At 41.1% G+C, this 18,516-nt stretch overlaps 1 protein-coding gene across 6 annotated transcripts in view; it reads left to right on the top strand.

Annotated features, from left to right (window-relative positions):
- Window positions 1-18,516, top strand: part of LOC142399387 (uncharacterized) — a 47,487-nt gene that overhangs the window by 6,279 nt on the left and 22,692 nt on the right. For all 6 annotated transcript variants that reach the window (XM_075484011.1, XM_075484012.1, XM_075484010.1 and 3 more), the window contains exons 15-42: window positions 23-141; window positions 240-434; window positions 3,260-3,418; window positions 3,533-3,717; window positions 3,827-4,009; window positions 5,366-5,457; window positions 5,858-6,027; window positions 6,162-6,315; window positions 6,399-6,475; window positions 6,554-6,734; window positions 6,817-6,972; window positions 9,769-9,902; window positions 10,095-10,253; window positions 10,369-10,552; window positions 10,659-10,870; window positions 11,180-11,368; window positions 11,511-11,653; window positions 11,783-11,942; window positions 12,067-12,150; window positions 13,556-13,693; window positions 13,909-14,025; window positions 14,114-14,206; window positions 14,284-14,501; window positions 14,651-14,844; window positions 15,017-15,271; window positions 15,367-15,596; window positions 15,813-15,977; window positions 16,422-16,499. In XM_075484011.1, the coding sequence (XP_075340126.1) occupies window positions 23-141; window positions 240-434; window positions 3,260-3,418; window positions 3,533-3,717; window positions 3,827-4,009; window positions 5,366-5,457; window positions 5,858-6,027; window positions 6,162-6,315; window positions 6,399-6,475; window positions 6,554-6,734; window positions 6,817-6,972; window positions 9,769-9,902; window positions 10,095-10,253; window positions 10,369-10,552; window positions 10,659-10,870; window positions 11,180-11,368; window positions 11,511-11,653; window positions 11,783-11,942; window positions 12,067-12,150; window positions 13,556-13,693; window positions 13,909-14,025; window positions 14,114-14,206; window positions 14,284-14,501; window positions 14,651-14,844; window positions 15,017-15,271; window positions 15,367-15,596; window positions 15,813-15,977; window positions 16,422-16,499 (4,424 nt within the window). The remainder of the gene's footprint in view (window positions 1-22; window positions 142-239; window positions 435-3,259; window positions 3,419-3,532; window positions 3,718-3,826; window positions 4,010-5,365; window positions 5,458-5,857; window positions 6,028-6,161; window positions 6,316-6,398; window positions 6,476-6,553; window positions 6,735-6,816; window positions 6,973-9,768; window positions 9,903-10,094; window positions 10,254-10,368; window positions 10,553-10,658; window positions 10,871-11,179; window positions 11,369-11,510; window positions 11,654-11,782; window positions 11,943-12,066; window positions 12,151-13,555; window positions 13,694-13,908; window positions 14,026-14,113; window positions 14,207-14,283; window positions 14,502-14,650; window positions 14,845-15,016; window positions 15,272-15,366; window positions 15,597-15,812; window positions 15,978-16,421; window positions 16,500-18,516) is intronic.

The raw sequence follows: 18,516 nt of genomic DNA, 5'->3' as shown, positions 1-18,516 counted from the left end.
TCTGCTTTTTTGTATGTTTCAGGCATTGGAATCAAAAATGTGGAAACGTCATTGATTTTCTCTCCTAAATCATTTCTGCCCAGATCTGCCTCTGCCAACCTGACAGTGTATTTTCATGGCAGAGCCCACAACCTTTTAGAAGTAAGTTTGATGTACAATAGATAGATAGGAGAATATTAGCATGTCATGTGGCACTTAAAAAAATCTGTTGAATTGACACATTATGTTTCCCAACTGAGGTGGACCTTCATGTTGAGAATGCTGAGCCGCTTATGAAGAGCATCTTTGGTTACAAGACAGAGCGCAAGCCCACTGCTGAAAACGGAGAACGTGAGGTGAAACGAAACAGAAGAAAAACCAATGATGGTCACAGAGGAGAAAAAGAAAAGTGTTTGTCTACAACCAAGAGTTTTCTTAACCAGGCCTCAGGCATGGTAAGATGTCTGTGGTTGTTGTAAGACAGTCAACAGGTTGTTATCTTAGAAAAGTAAAGCATCTGTTTTAACATATTCACATTATAAGATCAGACAAAGACCAATGGTATTGTCTTTCAGATTTCATGCTCTCAGTACACAATGTAAGTGGGCTAACCAAACTGGAAAACTTAAATTGAATACATATACAACCCCGATTCCAGAAATGTTGGGACTTTGTGAAATGTAAATAAAAGGAGAATGCAATGATTTGCAAATCTTATAAACTATCACTGTATTCACAATAGAACTGAATCTTGAAAGTGAGACAGTTTACACTATCATGAAAGTATCAGCTCATCTTGAAATTTGATGGCACCAAAACGTCTCAAAAAAGCTATAATGGGGCAATAAAAGGCTGGAAAAATAAGTTGTACAAAAATTAACCAGCTGGAGGAACATGTTGTAACTGATTAGGTTTATTTGCAATTGGTCAATAACATGATTTGGTATAAAACGAGCATCTTAGAGAGGCAGAGTCTCGTTGTGGTAAATACTGTTAGAAGTTTACCAGTTTGCAAAAATATTGCCAATAAATTCTGGAACAACTTTCAGACTAATCTTCGTTGTAGAATTTTCAAAGAATTTGAATATTCCATCATCTACGGTACAAATTATTATTAAACGATTCAGAGACATTGCTGTGGAAAAGGGACACAGCCAAAAATCAATACTGGATGACTGTGATCTTTGGGACCCTCATGTGACACTGTATTTAAAAAGAGGCATGATTCTGTCATCGAAATCGCTGCATGGGTTCAGGAACACTTCCAAAAATCATTGTCTGTGAACACAGTTCATCTCAAAGCTCTGTCACGCAAAGAGGAAGCCATATGTGAACAAGATCCAGAAACATTGCTATCTTCTCTGGATCAAATCTCATTTAGAATTGAGGACTGAGGCAAAGTGCAAAACTGTTCTACGGTCAGATAAATTGACTTTAGAATTTTTTTGGAAATCATGAACACTGCCTCCTCTGGACTAAAGAGGAGATGGACCATCCATCTTATTATCAGTTCTCAGTTCAACTGCCTGTATCTCTCATGGGATGGGGGTGCATTAGTGCCTATAGAACTGACAACTTGCACATCTGGAAAGACACCATAAATGCTGACAGGGATGCACAGGTTTTAGAGGAACATGTGTCGTTTTCAGGAAAGGATTTTGCTTATTTCAGCAAGACAATGCTAAACGACATAGTGAATCTATCATAGCATGGTATTGTAGTAAAAGAGTCTGGGTGCTGGACTGACCTGATTACAGCCCAGACCTTTCACCAGCTTAAAACATTACAAATGGATCCAGGACTACTGAGCAGCTAGAAGCCTATATCAGATAAGAATGTAACAACATTCCTCTCTTAAAAGTCCAGCAACTGGTCTCCTCATTTACAGACTGTTTGTTAAAAGACAAAGGGCTGCTACACAGTGGTAAACAAGGCCCTGTCCCAACGTTTTTTAAGATGTGTTTTTAAAATGAGCTATTGTTTTTCATGAAATAATGATAAATCAATCAACTTGGCAAGAAGTCAAATGTTGTGGACTTCTGTGTTCTCGCAGGCCACTGCTCTGGATCTCTTGAGTATTTAAGGATTCCAGTATAAAAACGGTGCAAGTCTGCAAGGTCATAAAAGCGACCCAGCATTACATCCAAACATGTTAAAGGCCCCTTTTACATTAATTAGTATTTATGTTTATGAGTCCATTTTTTAAAGGAACACTGAACAACAATGGTGTTTGTAGCAGGGTGCATAGAGAAAACCATTGCTCTCTGAAAAGAACATTCCAGTCCATCTGCAGGTTGCTAAAAATATTGTAAAAAAGCCATATGTTGTAAGGAAAATGTTTTGAGGACAAATTGAACTAAAAAGATTTTTTTGTGTGTATTTGAAAGTGTAATGTTTGGAGAGAAGAAACACTATCCAGTTTAAGGCCTTATCCCCAACGTGAAAAAGGGTGGTGGTAGTATGATTTGGGCCTGTTCTGCTCTATCCAGTGATGGCCATCATTGTCGGGGAGCAATTCATTTTGCAATATACTAGCAAATTCGAAAGGAAACACCCAGAACAACTGTCTTAATTGAATCTCAAGAGCAAGTAGGTGTCATCCTGCTAAAATATTACCCTAAACACACAAGGCATTTAACCAAAGATTGGCCAGAGAAGAGTATAATTAATTATGTGGAATGGCGAAGTGAGTGACCAACATCCTGAGGATCTGAAGTGAGCAGTTCCCTAACCCTAACCCAACATCTCAGAGTGAATGAGCTAAAATTTCTCCAAAATTATTTGTGGGGGTGATCAGCAGTGATTATTAAAAAGTTTAGAAATAGTTAATAACACACAATGAGGTCACAGCAGATAGTGAAAGCAAAGGTTCACATTCTTTTCTACTCACAGCTATGTAATATTTTGCATCTCATTTGTGTAATTGGGTTCTTAATAATTTGAAAGAAAAATCTGATGACATTTCAGGTTGTATTTATGCAGGGATAGAGAACATTTTCAGATGTGCTGGAAATGTGCTGCAGGTGCAATGTGAGTGATGACTTATTATTTTACAATTGGCACAATGACAGCAATATTTTTTTAATACTATTAATGCCTGTAAGCAGATGCACTGGTGCCCAATTCAGGTCATCGATAAGAAACATTTTGTAAATTATTTCTTAATACATAACAAACTATCAATAACAGAATAAAATTTGTATTCCATCATCATGAACAAAACAGTGATAAACACAGCAGGGATTTCTGCTTGTGTTTTTGTTTGTTTGTTCTCTTGCAGTTGTTTGGAAGAAGGAAAATTGAGGAGAACAGGCTCAAGTGTTGGGTTGGTGTGAAGGTGTTTGGTAATGAAGTCAGTGTGTTTACATGTGACGATATCTATCATCAAACGGACCAGATGTCACTGAGCATGGCTGGACTGGCTGTGAAACTGCTCAAGGTAAAGATAGAAGTTGACATGTGCATTGCTGTTTGAGACTCTGACTCTTACTTCTTTCTCTGTTTACCACTCATCACCCTTCTTCTTCACACTTCCTTCATTTTTGGTCTTCAGGGTCATGAGGTTCAGTTGAGCCACAAGGCTGTACTGATGCCAGACGATCTGGTCTTACCGTCTCTGTCTGGTTTACCTATCAAACTGAGCATCAACATGACCTCCCTTCTTTCACTGCATCTGAAGGGCAACATTAACTACAGGGAATATTCTCACTTCTCTCTGAACGGATACATCAAACCTAAGTACTTCTTTGTTTCCAAATGCAACAGTGGAAACAGTTTCAACTTTTGAGGTCAATCTGTGTCTTGCAATGTTGGTGTAACTGAGTGTAACTGGTGTCTTTGTTCTTAGTGCATATGTAAGCCTGTCAGCAAGGATGGGGGTTGACAGCACTTTGGGTCAAGCTGCGGTGGAGTGGGTCGCTGAGCTGAAGAGTTCCACCAGTCTGGATGGCAGCATCCAGTTACAGGAGGGTCAAGACGTCAGAGTCACCCTGAACACACCAGAAGACATAATAGATATCATCTCTCTCGGGTGAGTGTGACTGCGTATTCTAATTACACTATTTCATTCCTGAATACAGTATCCAATCTGTGTGGGGAATTGTGCTCCATGATCTGTTTACGCCTTTACGGATTGTGGACTAGTCACTGCATCTGAGTGTAAAATTTAACAGTGAAGTATGAAGGGCAATTTATCTGTGCTTCAGAGCACACATTTAGGTGTCTGAAGTCACAACCAACTAAAAAAACTTTGAAAAAGCTGCTGCACGGAGATCTGGGGAGTGACCGAAAGAATGAGATACAGATACAGATACAGATACAGATACGAGCAGCTGAAATTAGTTTCCATCGGAGGGCTCCTGGGCCTGCTGGCTCCACAACCCAACCTTGGATAAGCGGAAGTTAATGGATGAATGGATGATACACAGAATAATGCTTTACCTGTACTTTGTTTAATGTTTTATGTTTATTGGCATTGGAAAGTATTATGTAAAGTATTTGAGAGTCAATTTGGTGTATGGAAGTTTGAGCTTGGTTTGCTGTTTATGCCCTTGTTAGCTCTCCAGCCATTCACTACATCCTCTCACATATGACTGAAGGGCGATTGTGCGCAAATTTATGCCCAGATTTGATGTTTACATGGTAGCTTAAAGCTGTAAGCTAGACCTCAGTGAAGACTCACCCGATCAAAGAGAGGAGTGCACTAGAGTGGAGAAGGTCACTCGATGCCCTAAAACCAATTGCAATGAAAAGACCTTTAAATTGATGTTTTAAAAGGAAAGTGTTGTACTGGATCTCTGTGGCATTTTGACCACAGATATTTAATGAAAATCTTACGTCAACTTTTCAAATAGCAGGACGTGTCCTTTAATTAAGAAAGAAAAAAATCTAAAATGTAAGAGAAAATTTGCCTTCGTTAGTTCAAAAAGGTGGCTGCACGGTGGTGTGGTGGTTAGCACTGTCGCCTCACAGCAAGAAGGTTCCAGGTTCAACACCCAGCTGGGGCCTTTCTGTGTGGAGTTTGCATGTTCTCCCTGTGTATGCGTGGGTTCTCTCCGGGTACTCCGGCTTCCTCCCACTGTCCAAAAAAAATCATGCATGTTAGGCTGATTGGCATCTCTAAATTGTCCTTAGGAGTGAGTGTGAGCGTGCATGGTTGTTTGTCTCGTTTGTCTCTATGTGGCCCTGCGATGGACTGGCGGCCTGTCCAGGGTGTACCCCGCCTCTCGCCCATTGACTGCTGGGATAGGCTCCAGCCCGCCCGCGACCCGATCGACGGATTCAGCGGTATAGATAATGGATGGATAGTTCAAAAAGTATAATATAACTATTTTGAGATGTGAATGATGGTTTCTCAAAAACTGTGTGTAACTTTTGTGATCACCAGCTCCAGAGTATTTCAGCTCAGTGGAGACTACAGAGAGGAGATAAAGGGGCCAAAGAGTCGAGTCCAAAAAACCACCTGCACACCAAAAACCTGTGAGCCCTACTTCACCATGTATACCGTTATACACGACACATACAAACTGTTGAGGGAGGCTTTACGTATTAACATTGTAAAGATAACATACATCAACTTTTAAAGTTCTGCTTTGGTAATACATTTTTATTTGGCCTTTCTTTTTTAGCTTTTTCACTGTACTTGTAAGTGCCACATAAACATGCATATCAAAATACACCTGTAGAAAGGAAATGTGAGTGTGACTTTAATGGCAGCATTCTAGTTGTGTAATTATGAAGCATTAGAATTTTTTTTCAAAATCAAGATTTTCAGAAAAGCTATCATAAGGATTTATGGTCAAATAAGATTGTTTCACTCAATGGTTTGTACTGTTATAGTAAGTTTATGGACTAAATAGTCATCTGGGCCTTCTCACAGGGTCCAAAATGATCGGATGGCAACTGTGCTCCAATTCCTCTTACCCATCACTCGCCACTGGTCTTACTTTCACCCCTTTTGGACCGCTACACATTTCCCTCAGGCTGCTGAAGCTGGACAGAGGCCTCCATTATTATCTGCTGGAGGCTGCTTACTCACTGCACTATCAGGTGTTAGAAAATATGAAGATGTACCAGTTAACTTCCAATAAGTTTATTTGAAATTTAAAATTCCAAGTTTTTCCTTCTGTGAGACCTGTAATGTGTTTGAAATGCTGTATTCACCCTCACTTATTGTCCTTCAGAAAGGCACATGGCTTCCCAGAGATGCCTCCATCCACCTCCTACTAGCCACTCCTGAGTCCTCCATTCCCAGGGATATGTCTCTGGACCTGGCCTTCAACCCTCACAGAGTGCTCCTGAGGATCACTCATCCTCTGAAAACCATCCACATACAAGGTCGGTCCCACAGCTGCCCTGTTGCCAGGATAATATTTTTCAGATCTTCAGGATATAATTCTAAAAAAATTTTGTTCTCTCAGGACAACTTGAACAAGAGAGGAACATCAAGTCAGGGAAGCTAGAGCTTGTCATTGACAATGCTCATTATTATATCATGGTAAGTATTGGATTCTTGTTTTTAATGACAATACTTTTTCATGACAGATAGATTTAATCTTAACATTGTCCTCTACAGGGTTTGGTTGACACCCACACCCTTCCGTCCGAGCAGAGGACACGCTATCACCTTGAAGCTAAGATGGCCGCTGATGAACATCCAATGATCCTATCTGCGAATGTTACTCGTGGACTGGGAAGAAAGACCAGCTTTTCTGCTACTGTGAAGAATGTGTTCAAAGAAACTGCATCACTATCAGGTGACTTTTTAAAACTTTTTAAATCATCTCTAAAACATTGGATTTTGCAGAGGACACCAGACATGCAGTTATCTGTGTTCAGTGGCTCTGGAGCGCAGGCGGGACAGCAGCAGCAGGCAGTACTCTGTGGAGGCGGAGCTCCTCTTACCTGGGGTGGTCGGCAGCAGGATGCTGGGCCTGATGGAGCAAAGGAGGTCATTGTGGAGTTCTGTAATCAGGCTCAAATACGGCCTGGGAGGTTAGTAAAGATTATTCAAAAGTTGGAAGTTGCCACTGGGATGTCAGCAACTGTTTTTTTTGGTCCACCCCTAACTGGGTTAAACAAGGTAGGCTACATCTGTAATTCATGCATTTGAAAGCTCTTCACTGATCAGAACACTTTTCACTTTGCATTGTATTTGTTCTATATCAGGCTAAATTAATATTTAAAGTGAATTGAGAGGTGTAACTAAAAAAACAAGTATGAAGTTATTGAAAAAATGAATATCAGAATCCGTCCAGAAGCTTTTTTTGTTGAATTATCTGAAGATCAAGCTACAGTTACGCTAACTGCTAATGGATTAAGACAAACAGCAAACTGCCAGTTATATTTCATTATAAAGCATTATATCATTTGAAGAGTAACTGTTAATTCCCCGCCTGGGACCTTAAAGGGATAGTTCGCCTCTTTTGACATGAAGCTGTATGACGGAAGGAAGAGAGGAATAGCGCCAAGCGATTGTGAGGTCTGACTTTTTCTGGAGGGACGATTTTGTGATGCAAATGTATTACTCTTTTGAACGCATATTGTTTTGAGAAGCAAGACGCTTTATTTTCGGGACCCTAGCAAACTAGCCGGACTACCTTTGTCAACGCCAAAACGAGGCTGGAACTCTGCTCACAGGACGCAGCAGGGGGTAAGTCAATGTTCATAAATGATATTGCTAATATGGGATGTCATACAGCTTCATGTCAAAAGAGGCGAACTATCCCTTTAAGGGTTCTAGCAGTATTTTAGCTGTCCCTACCACTGCGTTATTCTGGGCAGAGATCTCTGATGTTGTCCCTGGGATCTGTTGGAACCATTCTCCCAGTTTGGGGATCACAACCCCGAGTCTCCTGAATACTACTATTACCAATGTTGCCTTCACTTCCCATATCTTTTCAACTTTCTCCTTCAGCCCTTGGTCATTTCTGAGTTGTTGTGTCCCTTCTTTTTTATGTTGCTGTCACTTGGAATTGCTCCTCTGTAGTTCAGCATCTTTGCCCTGTCATTCTCCACCACTTTTGGAGGCAAGCCCACTTTGATTTTGGAACTTCCAGCCCATACTTAGCACAAATGTTCCTGTACATTGTTCTCACCACTTAGTTATGGATGGTGTTCCATGTATGCCAGATCATTTATTTTCTCAAAATCATTGTAATCTCTTTTATCATTCACTGAACTTTTTTTGCCTGTATTGTATCGTATTCATAGCCTGGCTGATGCGTCCACAATCTCGATGAGATGGTGGTCTGGGAACTAGGTGTGCATTTTCTCGTATTTGAGGCGTGGTTTACGAATGCCTAGAGCCGTTTATTGGGTGCTACGAATGTCTATCAAATGGCGTCTGGTTCTTCCCATGCTGCTTTGCGCACGATTCATAGCCAATTGTATCACTTATACCAGATGATGACAGAAATTCGACTAGGAAGACGAAGAAAAAAAGTAAAATTAAAGTAAACTTGCACTCTAAGCTACTTAAAACACTTTCTAAGGCTGCATCGAACGGTAACGTTGTGTCCGCTGCCATGTTGGATTAACACTCTACAAGCTTCGGTGTAGCGCATAGACGTCGTCATCGTATAGCTGACACCCCCCCCCCCCCCCCCCCCCCCCGTTCTGTGATTGGTTCCCAAACTCTGGCAAAAATAAGGGCGGTGGTTTCCAGGCTGACTTTGCAGTGAGAATGAAATCGCGCGCAAAGCAGCATGGGAATTCCCAGGCTATCGTATTCATTGAACTGACAATGAATTGAACTTAACTGAACTGATTTGAACAAAATTGGATTGAATTTAATTATTGAACTGATCTGAATATTTTTCTATTAATCCCCAAAGGGAAATTGTATTACTTCAGAATAGATTATTGAGGATGTATGACTGCATCAGTCACAAAATAAATAAATAAAAAACATTTGAGTAGCTCTTGGAAAGCTGAAATGTAGCAGTGCGAAAGGTGTGGTTGAAATCTCCTGATTGCTGTGGAGTATCGTGTTTGTTGCTTGGTCATATGCAGCATTGGCAGGTAGCACAGGTGAACTTTTCCAGTTGACCACATGCAAACTCACAGCCAATGGTTCAACACTTGAGTTGTAGACACAGTAATTAACAGTAGCATGTCCTGAGTCATACCATCTGTTAAAGCTCCGCAATCCCTCTTCCTTTACTTTTGCTTCTCCGTCTGCTCATTTAGTCTCATAGCCGTGTGGAGAGACTTTCGAGATTTTAAACAAAGGTTTTAAGGTTTGCCCAAGTTTGCAAAACCTAAAACCTGCCAGTGAAAGAACAGTGTCAAAATATGACTAAGTATATCAAGGTATCTGTTTGTAACTTCCTTAAGGACGAGCAGTACCCAAATAAACAACAAGCAAAGTCAGTCACTAGGACACGGTCAAGGTGGCGAGTTGCTCAGATTAGATCACAGCTGCACAAAAGACATGACTGCCAGGCCCTCCTGAATAAAATATGGAAGAGACCAATCCAATCAGAGTTCAGTCAGGTACTAGGAGGGAGGAGCACGTGCAGACCAGTGAATTGGCAACCTCAGACAGTGTATCTACATTTAAAAGATAGACCAAGGGCCATAACATTAGTTATATCTGTGTAACAAATGTGTTAACATATCAAACACCACCTTTCCCTGCTATTTAAAACTACCAACTTCTAAGTAATTCAGGATGGCTCAGAAAAAAAAAATAGAAAGTTCACAGCAAATGTCAATGAGAAATATATAGCATGCAGTGAAAAGTTAGCCAGTTTGGTTTGGTTTATTTAGATTTTTCACCTTTTACAGGCAATGCCAGGCAGCTACGTCAGGAGTGTTACACGTCCCAGAGACTGAGGAGTGAGAGGGATTCAAACCTCACATACATCATGAGAGCTGATCATGAGTTCTACTGCACTAACACCGCTCCTATCAACCATAAGGTGACTGCAGACATGACACCAATCTGTAAACAGAAAACTTCTCTTATAGACATAAATAAGAGTCATAATGTGATGCTCATCAGCATCTTTTATCACACACCAAATACTTTGCTTTTGCAGAACAATTTTATATGATACAATTTGACACAAAACATTATGATGATACGATGCGATAAGATATATCCTTTTCAGATCCACCTTAGGCATGAAGAAAGCCCCAGCCACATTAAATCCGTTTTGGACATGAGCTATGGCCCACACTGGGATGAAATTAACAACAAAAACACACTTCTCCTGAGCCAGTCCTTCAAAAACCAGTCCACCCAAAATCACACCAGCTACACCTTGGAGGTAAAACATCTGCAATCCTTATTTTCACAATTTTCTATCATTATTTCATATGCATTATGTCATATATAATTTCCTATGTCTAAAAATTATCTATTCCTCCTTCTTGTTAATCCAGTTCAATTTCCAGGTCCCTGAGAAAAATTTAAACTACAGGACACAGCTTATGCATTCTCACCTGAAGCAGTTTGGCTCTGACAGCAGCACACACTTAAAAATCAATTACAACAACCTGATGCCACTTGTGGCTGGATTACATTGGAAAAACTCTCCTAAAGACTCCCTACAAAATAAATTGGAAGGTAATAACAAAGCTAGCTGTTATCTTTGTATATTTCATAAGTTGGAAGTTGGAACAGACCTGCATGTGCATTGAAGCACAAATCACAGTCTCTTATTATCGTCCAGGTACATTTAACATGGACACACCATGGCTGTACATTTACAGCACCCACAAACTGAGCCTGCTGCACCGCCACACCTTGCAGCTCACCTCGGAGCTGACAGTCAGCAAGTGGCTGACCATCCGTAACCTCGTGCTGGAGGGTTTTTACAGGGGCAGGGGCAGAGACAGGGAGGCCCGTCTGGAGCTCTACACACCAGCTGCTACGTACCTCCAAGTAAGGAGCAAATAAGATGTTAAGTCCCAACAGTTTAAGTATTATCATTTAGTATTCCTTCAATGCTTGCTCATATGCCAAATGAGAATCTGTTATTTTGTCTACACATTCTTTAGAAATGTTCCAGACAAGATTTTGATAAAGTAAGCCTTAATAAAACCTTGACCAAGATGTATCAATTGCATTTTAGGGCTGAAAATGATCGAGATAAAAGCTAATATTGTGATGTCTTGACTTAAGTAAATTCGCATTTAAACTTGTATACGCATGCACATATTGTCTCAAAATGTGTCTTCCGTGCCTTGGCAGGCAGGGGTGTGGGGTGTGGTGGGGAAACAGGGTGCAAAAGCCTCCGGCTCCTTGAGCTCGCTGTGGACTCTTCCGCTGAGAGGAAACATCTCTGTGGAGGCCTCCAAACTTAGCTACACCCTGCAAATAAGCACCACCTATGGCAGGCAAAATGTCAGCTTTGCTGCTGCACTGAACACTGCTGATAAGGTGGGTGGGGACACTGGGCTGTGTCTGTGGATTGGGAGTGTTGAATGCTCATTTATCTATAGAATGAAGGTGTAATTATTTTGCTGTTTGTTACATTTTTAATAATCTGGCTATTTCTGTCTGCTTGTGGACTTTGTTAAAGAATTTGAAAAAAAAACAGGTGATTTTAAAGATGAGTGTCTCAAAGCCAAAGGGTTCGGCCTCTGAAGTGGAGTTTGAGGGAGTGGTGGAGGAGCTGAGGAGGGACAAAAACACGTATCAGAAAACAGCAGTACTCCGGCTTAGGTATGTGTCCCAATCTGACTTACCTGAATGGAGTCTGTTAGTTTGCTGTAGGTCCATTTGTAATTTAGCTCCTTTAATATTTTTTTAATTTTTGCACATTGTTGGTTTTAACAACAAACATCCACACAGACTGCCCTTCCAGAGCCTTCCTCAGAATCTCCTCCTGCGGGAGACTTTTACCGTCGACTTGCTCAAAGGCCTCTACATCTTTGAAACTAAAGCTGGTATCCATGACAACAGAGAAATCATTCACACCCTGACTTTGGGCTACAAACCTCCGAGCCCTTTTGTAAGTTGAATGCTTGTAAATCTTGATCCTCAGTAAAATAAGGAAAACTGGAGGAATTGTTTATTTCTCTACTTAGTGAAAGTTCAAATATCTTTATTTAATTGTTTATTCATTTAATTTTCAGGTTTGTTCAGCACTGATCCATCCATTCAGCTCTGACACTATTCCATCAGACTCAGAGATCTGTGTGACTGTTACCAGCAACCAGGTAAACTCTTTAAACCACTGGCAAACCGTTTTCTCAGTAATTTCAACTGAACCCAATTTGTTGATTAAAACCATAGCAAAGACATTTTAAAAGGTCCATCATTTTAATATAGCACACATTTCCTCGGCAATTTTCTCAGCTCATACATTATTACTATTCCACCTCTCTAGCAGAAGCTTTTCCACTAATCTGGAAAAGTACCTACCCATCAGCTCAGCTGAGTTGTGGCATGTCCAAAGATTCAGTTCTCCCGCACCATTCTACGCTGCCACATGGCAAACTTATTCAAGGCCATGATGTACGCTACGGTTTTTACACTAATGGCACTGAGTTTTCATGCTGATAAAACCCGCAAATCCCAGCAGGATGGCAAATCTCACAGCTGGTTTCTGACATGAAATACTGGACAGCCCAAAAATGTCTTTCAATTCAATGATGATAAATCCTATGTCATTCTGGGGAGTCCCCCAAATTTTGTCAGTTCTTTTGTTGCCAATCAACAACAATGGCCAAGGACACTCAACTGAAACTGCTCTCTCCAATGACCTGTTGATTAAGGGGGATGCAGGAGATTGTTCTGTCCTGGCGCTGGCTGATCTCACTTCTGCATTTGACACTGTAGATCATAATACTATGCTAGGCAGACTCAGGAGATGGGTGGGTATTTCAGAAACTTTCAACAGTTATGAGATGTGGGTAAAGACCAAAAGAATGAGATTGCAATACAAAATGAACTTCCCCTGAAAGGTATCAGCACATTCGGGTTAATGCTTATTCGGTTGGCAAAAGAGAACTGTGTTCACAGAAGTTCATTTCTGAAATTGTTCTATGTCTATTTTTTTGTCTATTTTTTTGTAATTGTTGCACTAAAGAGAGTGAGGTGTAACCGGAGTCAAATTCCTCGTGTGTGTCCACATACCTGGCAATAAAAAGCGATTCTGATTCTGATTGTTCTACTTTGCATAGCATTATTCTGAATTTTTTTTTGTAAATTGCTGAACATCTGCCTGTCTTTACTTCTGAGAGACTCTTCCTGAATAAGGTTCTCTTTCTATACTCAATCCTGTTACTGACTTGTTACTAATTAACCTTACCATTTTCAACATGCTCTTCAAGCTGTGTCATTTTATTAACACTTGCAGTGCTTTTTTCCAGTCTTTTGCTATCCCCATCCCAACTGTTTTGAGACGGCCATCAATTTCAAGAGAAACTAATATTTTTCAGGAATTAGTCAAATATCTTCCCTTTACCATTTGAAATGTTTTTCTATGTTTTCAATTATGATTTAAATTTGGGATTTTGGATTTTTAAATAACGGCATTCTGTTTTTATTCACACTTTACATAGTTTCAAAACTTTTTTGGATTTGGGCGGTATGATCTCTTTGTCATATACTGTTCTTCAGACCCAAAAAGATTTACGAGGGAGGTTACGGGTCGGGAGCAAGGAGAGACTGACTTTCTTTGGGCAAGCTCAGATGAACCCTCTGCATTCAACTCGTCAAGCAATAAAAGTTAAAGCCAACTTCATCCATCAGCTCCAGGTCAGCCTCCTTAACAATCATTTAAATAATGCAATAAAATCTACTTTAATATTTAATGCTTGAATTGTCAAACACACTGATTTGCATAATGCTGTCAGTGGTGACTTCGGTCAGCAGTTGAATAAGTGATGTAAAGCCCCCTCCAAGAGTCTTCACTACAGTTCACAACAGAAAAGGGCAACATGAAACCAGTTCCTCTGTAATTGCTGTTACAGCTGCAGCTCCCCTCCTTGGCTATAATTGAAGGAGAAGTATTTTGGAACCCTAAAGACAACAATGACTTTGATTATCAGGCCAGAGGGAAGCTGAGAATAGAACGACAGGAGTGCAAAGTGAGTTAAACAAATACAATAGGCCTTTTTATTGCAAATTCTTTCTTGTTTCTGATAAATGTCTCTCAACAAAGGGCTGTTTTTTCAGCTTTCAGTACAGTTGAACGGAACATCAGGCAGAGTCGGCCTGCATTCGTCTCTCAGTCACCCCTTCAAATCAAAGATTCCCAAAACATTACAGGTAGGCTGCTTTGGTGTTACGGCAAACTTTAACACTGTATTATAATTGCAAATAATTTCACTGTTTGTCCTGTTAAGGTAAAGGCCTCTGCAGACATCTCAGTACCTGGCAAGGGAAGCAGCGCAATATATGTGAAGGCTGATGGAAAGGACAGAGTGATGCTGAACGCCCAGATGTTCAACTCCCTGCAGAAGCGAAACAGGGCTATGGGACTCAGAGTGAACCTTTCCCAGAGCCTGCTGCCCACAGCCGCAAACCTGAATGTAAACATAGCTGCTAACATGTCCTCAGACAGGTTTGTCCATCATTATTTACAAGATCTTTTTAACCAGCTGGTCAAGATCTCTATTTAGTCCTTAGTAATATACTGACTACACCATGAAAAATGCTGACTGCCTCTTTATGAACTTCTGATCTTTTGCATGCCTCTCCTTTCTTCTTCAGTGTGTTTCTACATGGCTCCTTAACACAGGGAGAGGAGACTCTGCTGGCTCAGGTCAAAGGGTCTCTTAAAAGCTCCCACGGTCTCCAGCTGGCTGTGTCAGGGGACTTGAGGCACTCCATGACCAGTTTAAATGTTCTTCCTACAGTTCTGGGGCTGGATGGGCTATTTGGGCAGTCTGGCACCTTAATTGAAGGTAGAGCTTCAGATGCAAATGTTAATTATAATAACTTTGAAATTAAACCCTTGGTTATTTCATTTAGTTAAAAGTTCAAGTGTCTTGGGCTAAAATGCAGCATCATGTGAGTACTCTTCATGTGTTCCAAGAGCAATTTATAAGACTGTCTTGGCTGTGTGTGTTGTTGCAGGACAGCTGAGAATTAGATTGATGGAGACAGTTCACAGCATAGAGCTGAGACATCAAGGGGATGCTGCAAAAAGTTTGGACATAGATGATAACAAGGACACGATGGGAGAAAAGTTCCAGGGGGCCCGTGATTGGCTGTGTGTTTGGTCAGGGGCGGAGCATTTGTGTGTTAACGTCAGCCGGCAGCTGGTGAACCAAAGAGGGGGAGAGCTCTTTGTGCAACTCTCTCATTCTTTCCACCTGCTTAATGCCACAGGTGTTCTTTACAATATCCATTAAATAGATATATTTATAGACTAAATATTGTTATATACACACATACATATATCTCTCTTTATCTTCTGGATACAGGTATACCAGCCAACAGTAGTGCTCAGCTTTTGTGGACCCAGGATGATGGTCAACTGTCGGCCCTGGCAGAGCTGCTGGCTGGACCTGAGTATCTTAAAGCTGAGTTTCACAGAGGCAGGACAGACCCTCTTATCCCACAATGGCAGTACTTTTCTAGGTTACAGCACCAAGTCAAGGCCCTAATGAGAAGAGGCTTATCTAGCTCCTTTCAAGCTGAAGTATATTACCAGGTGCATATCTATCTATCTATCTATCTATCTATCTATCTATCTATCTATCTATCTATCTATCTATCTATCTATCTATCTATCTATCTATCTATCTATCTATCTTCTCCTTGGAATGTATTTTGGAACTCACATTAAAAATGTTATCATTCTCAAGAGTAAATAAGCTTGTGCATATTTTGCATTTTTCAAAATAATTTTATGTTGTTCTTCCCCCAGTTAGAAACATCTGGACTGGACACAGGCTTGGTCATATATATGGAAGACCAGAGAATTGCTGACGTTCTTTTTAATGCTGGATCGAGAAACAAAACCACTATTTTGGTAGTGTCTCTGTGGCAACAGATCAAGCTGCTCCAGGGATTCATGTCTACCTCTGTACAGGTATTTTTATACTATTCGCAGAAATTCATTTGTAGAATTTAGACAATGACTGAAAATGAAAATACCCAAATTCACTCTCTTCTTTTGTATGTAACAAACACAAAGGACAGATAAGAAGTCTTTCACATGTAGATACTCAAATATGGATTACTTTGGAACATATAAGCTAATTTGATTTTGACTGTGACCTAAGTATTGACACAAAGACATGAGAATGATTAGCTCATGGAAACACAGCAAATAAGCATAATCCCCGTTCACGTAATCAGTAGTATTGAATGAAGCACCAAGAATATGACTGAAACACTATCTCAACACGCAGAATAGCATGCCAAGGAATGACATTATTATATGTGGCTGGCCTAAAGTAAATATTCAGAAATTCTTCTATCCTCCTCCTTAAGAGAAAACAAACTTTGCCCACATGAGGTTTTGTTTTCACAGATGAACTGCACAGGGGAGGTAACCGCAGACCAACTCTCAGCTCACTGTTATGGAAATGTCGCCGACCGCCCAGTGGAGGTACGAGCCTTTCGCTCCTATAGGCCACACAACAGGTTTTGCTATGGCCTGTCACTTACTCACTTTAGCCTAAGTGCTAAAGCAAAAGCCTGTTACAGTTCCAATGGTCAGAGGGAGCTCAGAGCTAACCTCACTCATTCGTCTGTACTATTGCTGACATATTTAGGCATGCCCAACAAATCTGGTTTTAGGCTCCTACTCCGGCCTGGGCCTCACAGGTGGGTCATGGGGACTGGGATGGAGTTTGGCCCCTGGAGAACAGACCTGAGCATCGGACTGAGGTTGGAGATGCCTGGGCTATGTGGCTGGCACGGCCTGCTTGAGTATGGGAACCATAGTGTTACACACAAGGCTGTAACAATGGGTCGGATAAGGTTGGAAAGCTGGTGTAACATCTGGGCAGGTGCCAGTGTAGAATGGAACACCATCATCTCCAGCCTGTTGGTGTCTATTCAGTGTACAGGAGTGGGGAGGCTGGTGTGGATGCAGATTGGAAATACTGAGGGAGTTGTACCTCATAAAAACTCCTTAACTGTACATGCACAAGCAGGAAAAGATGGACTCAAAGGATCTCTGAGTTTTATAAACCAGGGGGACTCCATCCAGAGCCTGTTGGCTGTGCTACTGAAGGAGCAGAAAGCTGAGGTGGGCTGGAGCCTACTGCACCACTGGGAATCTATTGCCTCATTTATTCCAAACAGAGTGGAGCTCCAAAGGTCAGGTCAGATCCGTGATAGTTCCTTTTCTGGGAGTGCTCGATTCTCTATCAATGCAAGATTTCTACAGGTTAACATCTCCGGTGCCCAGGGACCTTCTACCTCCTTCAGAGCCACGCTTCAGCAAAATCTGACTTTGCTTGGTGTACAAGAGGTGCTCACTATTTTCATGTTGACCACAGCAAGTGAAGCCCGTTTTGTGGTGAAGAATGATGTGTGCTCCATGCTTCTCCTGGCAAACCAACACTGGGGGTGAAAGAACGGCAGAACCCAATGGAGGTTTTTTGTTCATCACCAATGTGTCTTTCTGAAGGTTAGACAGGAAACAACAAAACAAGGAAACTTGTTTCCCACCAGAGATAAAGCTAAAGAAACATCTCCACTTTGGAGATGACTCTTGCTTTTCTATACTGGCTCAAATTGCAGTAAGAAAACCATAACAATTTCCAACTCAGGTTCACTCTGTTATAATTGCTAACTCACTCCCTTCATAGTTATTGCATCAATTAAAATCTGTTCATCAAAATCTGGTTTCCACAAGATCAATTGTAGCATCTTTTGTGATTTTTCTCCTATACTTCTACAGTCAGCTTAAAAGTTATGTAATTGGCTTAAAGCTATGGTAGGTAATCCTAGAGAGCTAGCAAGAGAGCTAGCAAGATTCGAAAGTGTCCCCTCCTCTAAGCTCCACCCCCCCCTCCCCATTCCGTCAGTGCTTCATCCAAAGCCGGTAGAACCGCATGCGCACATGGAGCAGGGAGCCGGCAGAGGGGGGCGTAGCAGAGAGTCTCTATTATGATAATTTTATGATAATATAAATCCACATCCCTCTGTCAGAAATCACAGTATTATTTTCAGGTTTCAGCCGCTAGCGGGGACATTTTTTGAGTTATTAGCGCCAGCCCTATGGAAAATGGTCATTCTGCACTCGCTCGCCAGCGCCCCCAGAGAAAATCAACTGAACTGCAGCCAAATTTTTTATAATGGGGCGAATAGGAAGTGGAACGGCTGTCTGTAAAAGGGGCGGGACAGCCCTTTTACAGACAGCGCTGATCTCGGATTGGTCAGCTTTTTCTCAGTCCTGCAGCTGCCACAGAGGTCTGATTATTTTCGTCCCTTTTTCTAAATACATCTTGTATAGATTTCTCTCAGGATAGATGGACCATTTCACCCAGTATTACAAAATGTGTTTCTGAACAGGATTACCAACCATGTCTTTAATTTGGCTGAATTCATACAAACAGGGCTCTCAAGTTTTGAATGCATGCAAGAGTGACGTGTGTTTTTGAAAAAGCTAATTA

Source organism: Odontesthes bonariensis, chromosome 14, assembly GCF_027942865.1.
Source record: "Odontesthes bonariensis isolate fOdoBon6 chromosome 14, fOdoBon6.hap1, whole genome shotgun sequence".
NCBI lineage: Eukaryota > Metazoa > Chordata > Actinopteri > Atheriniformes > Atherinopsidae > Odontesthes > Odontesthes bonariensis.
The sequence above is the reverse complement of the archived record's forward strand: the minus strand, read 5'-3'. Positions and strand labels throughout refer to the sequence as shown.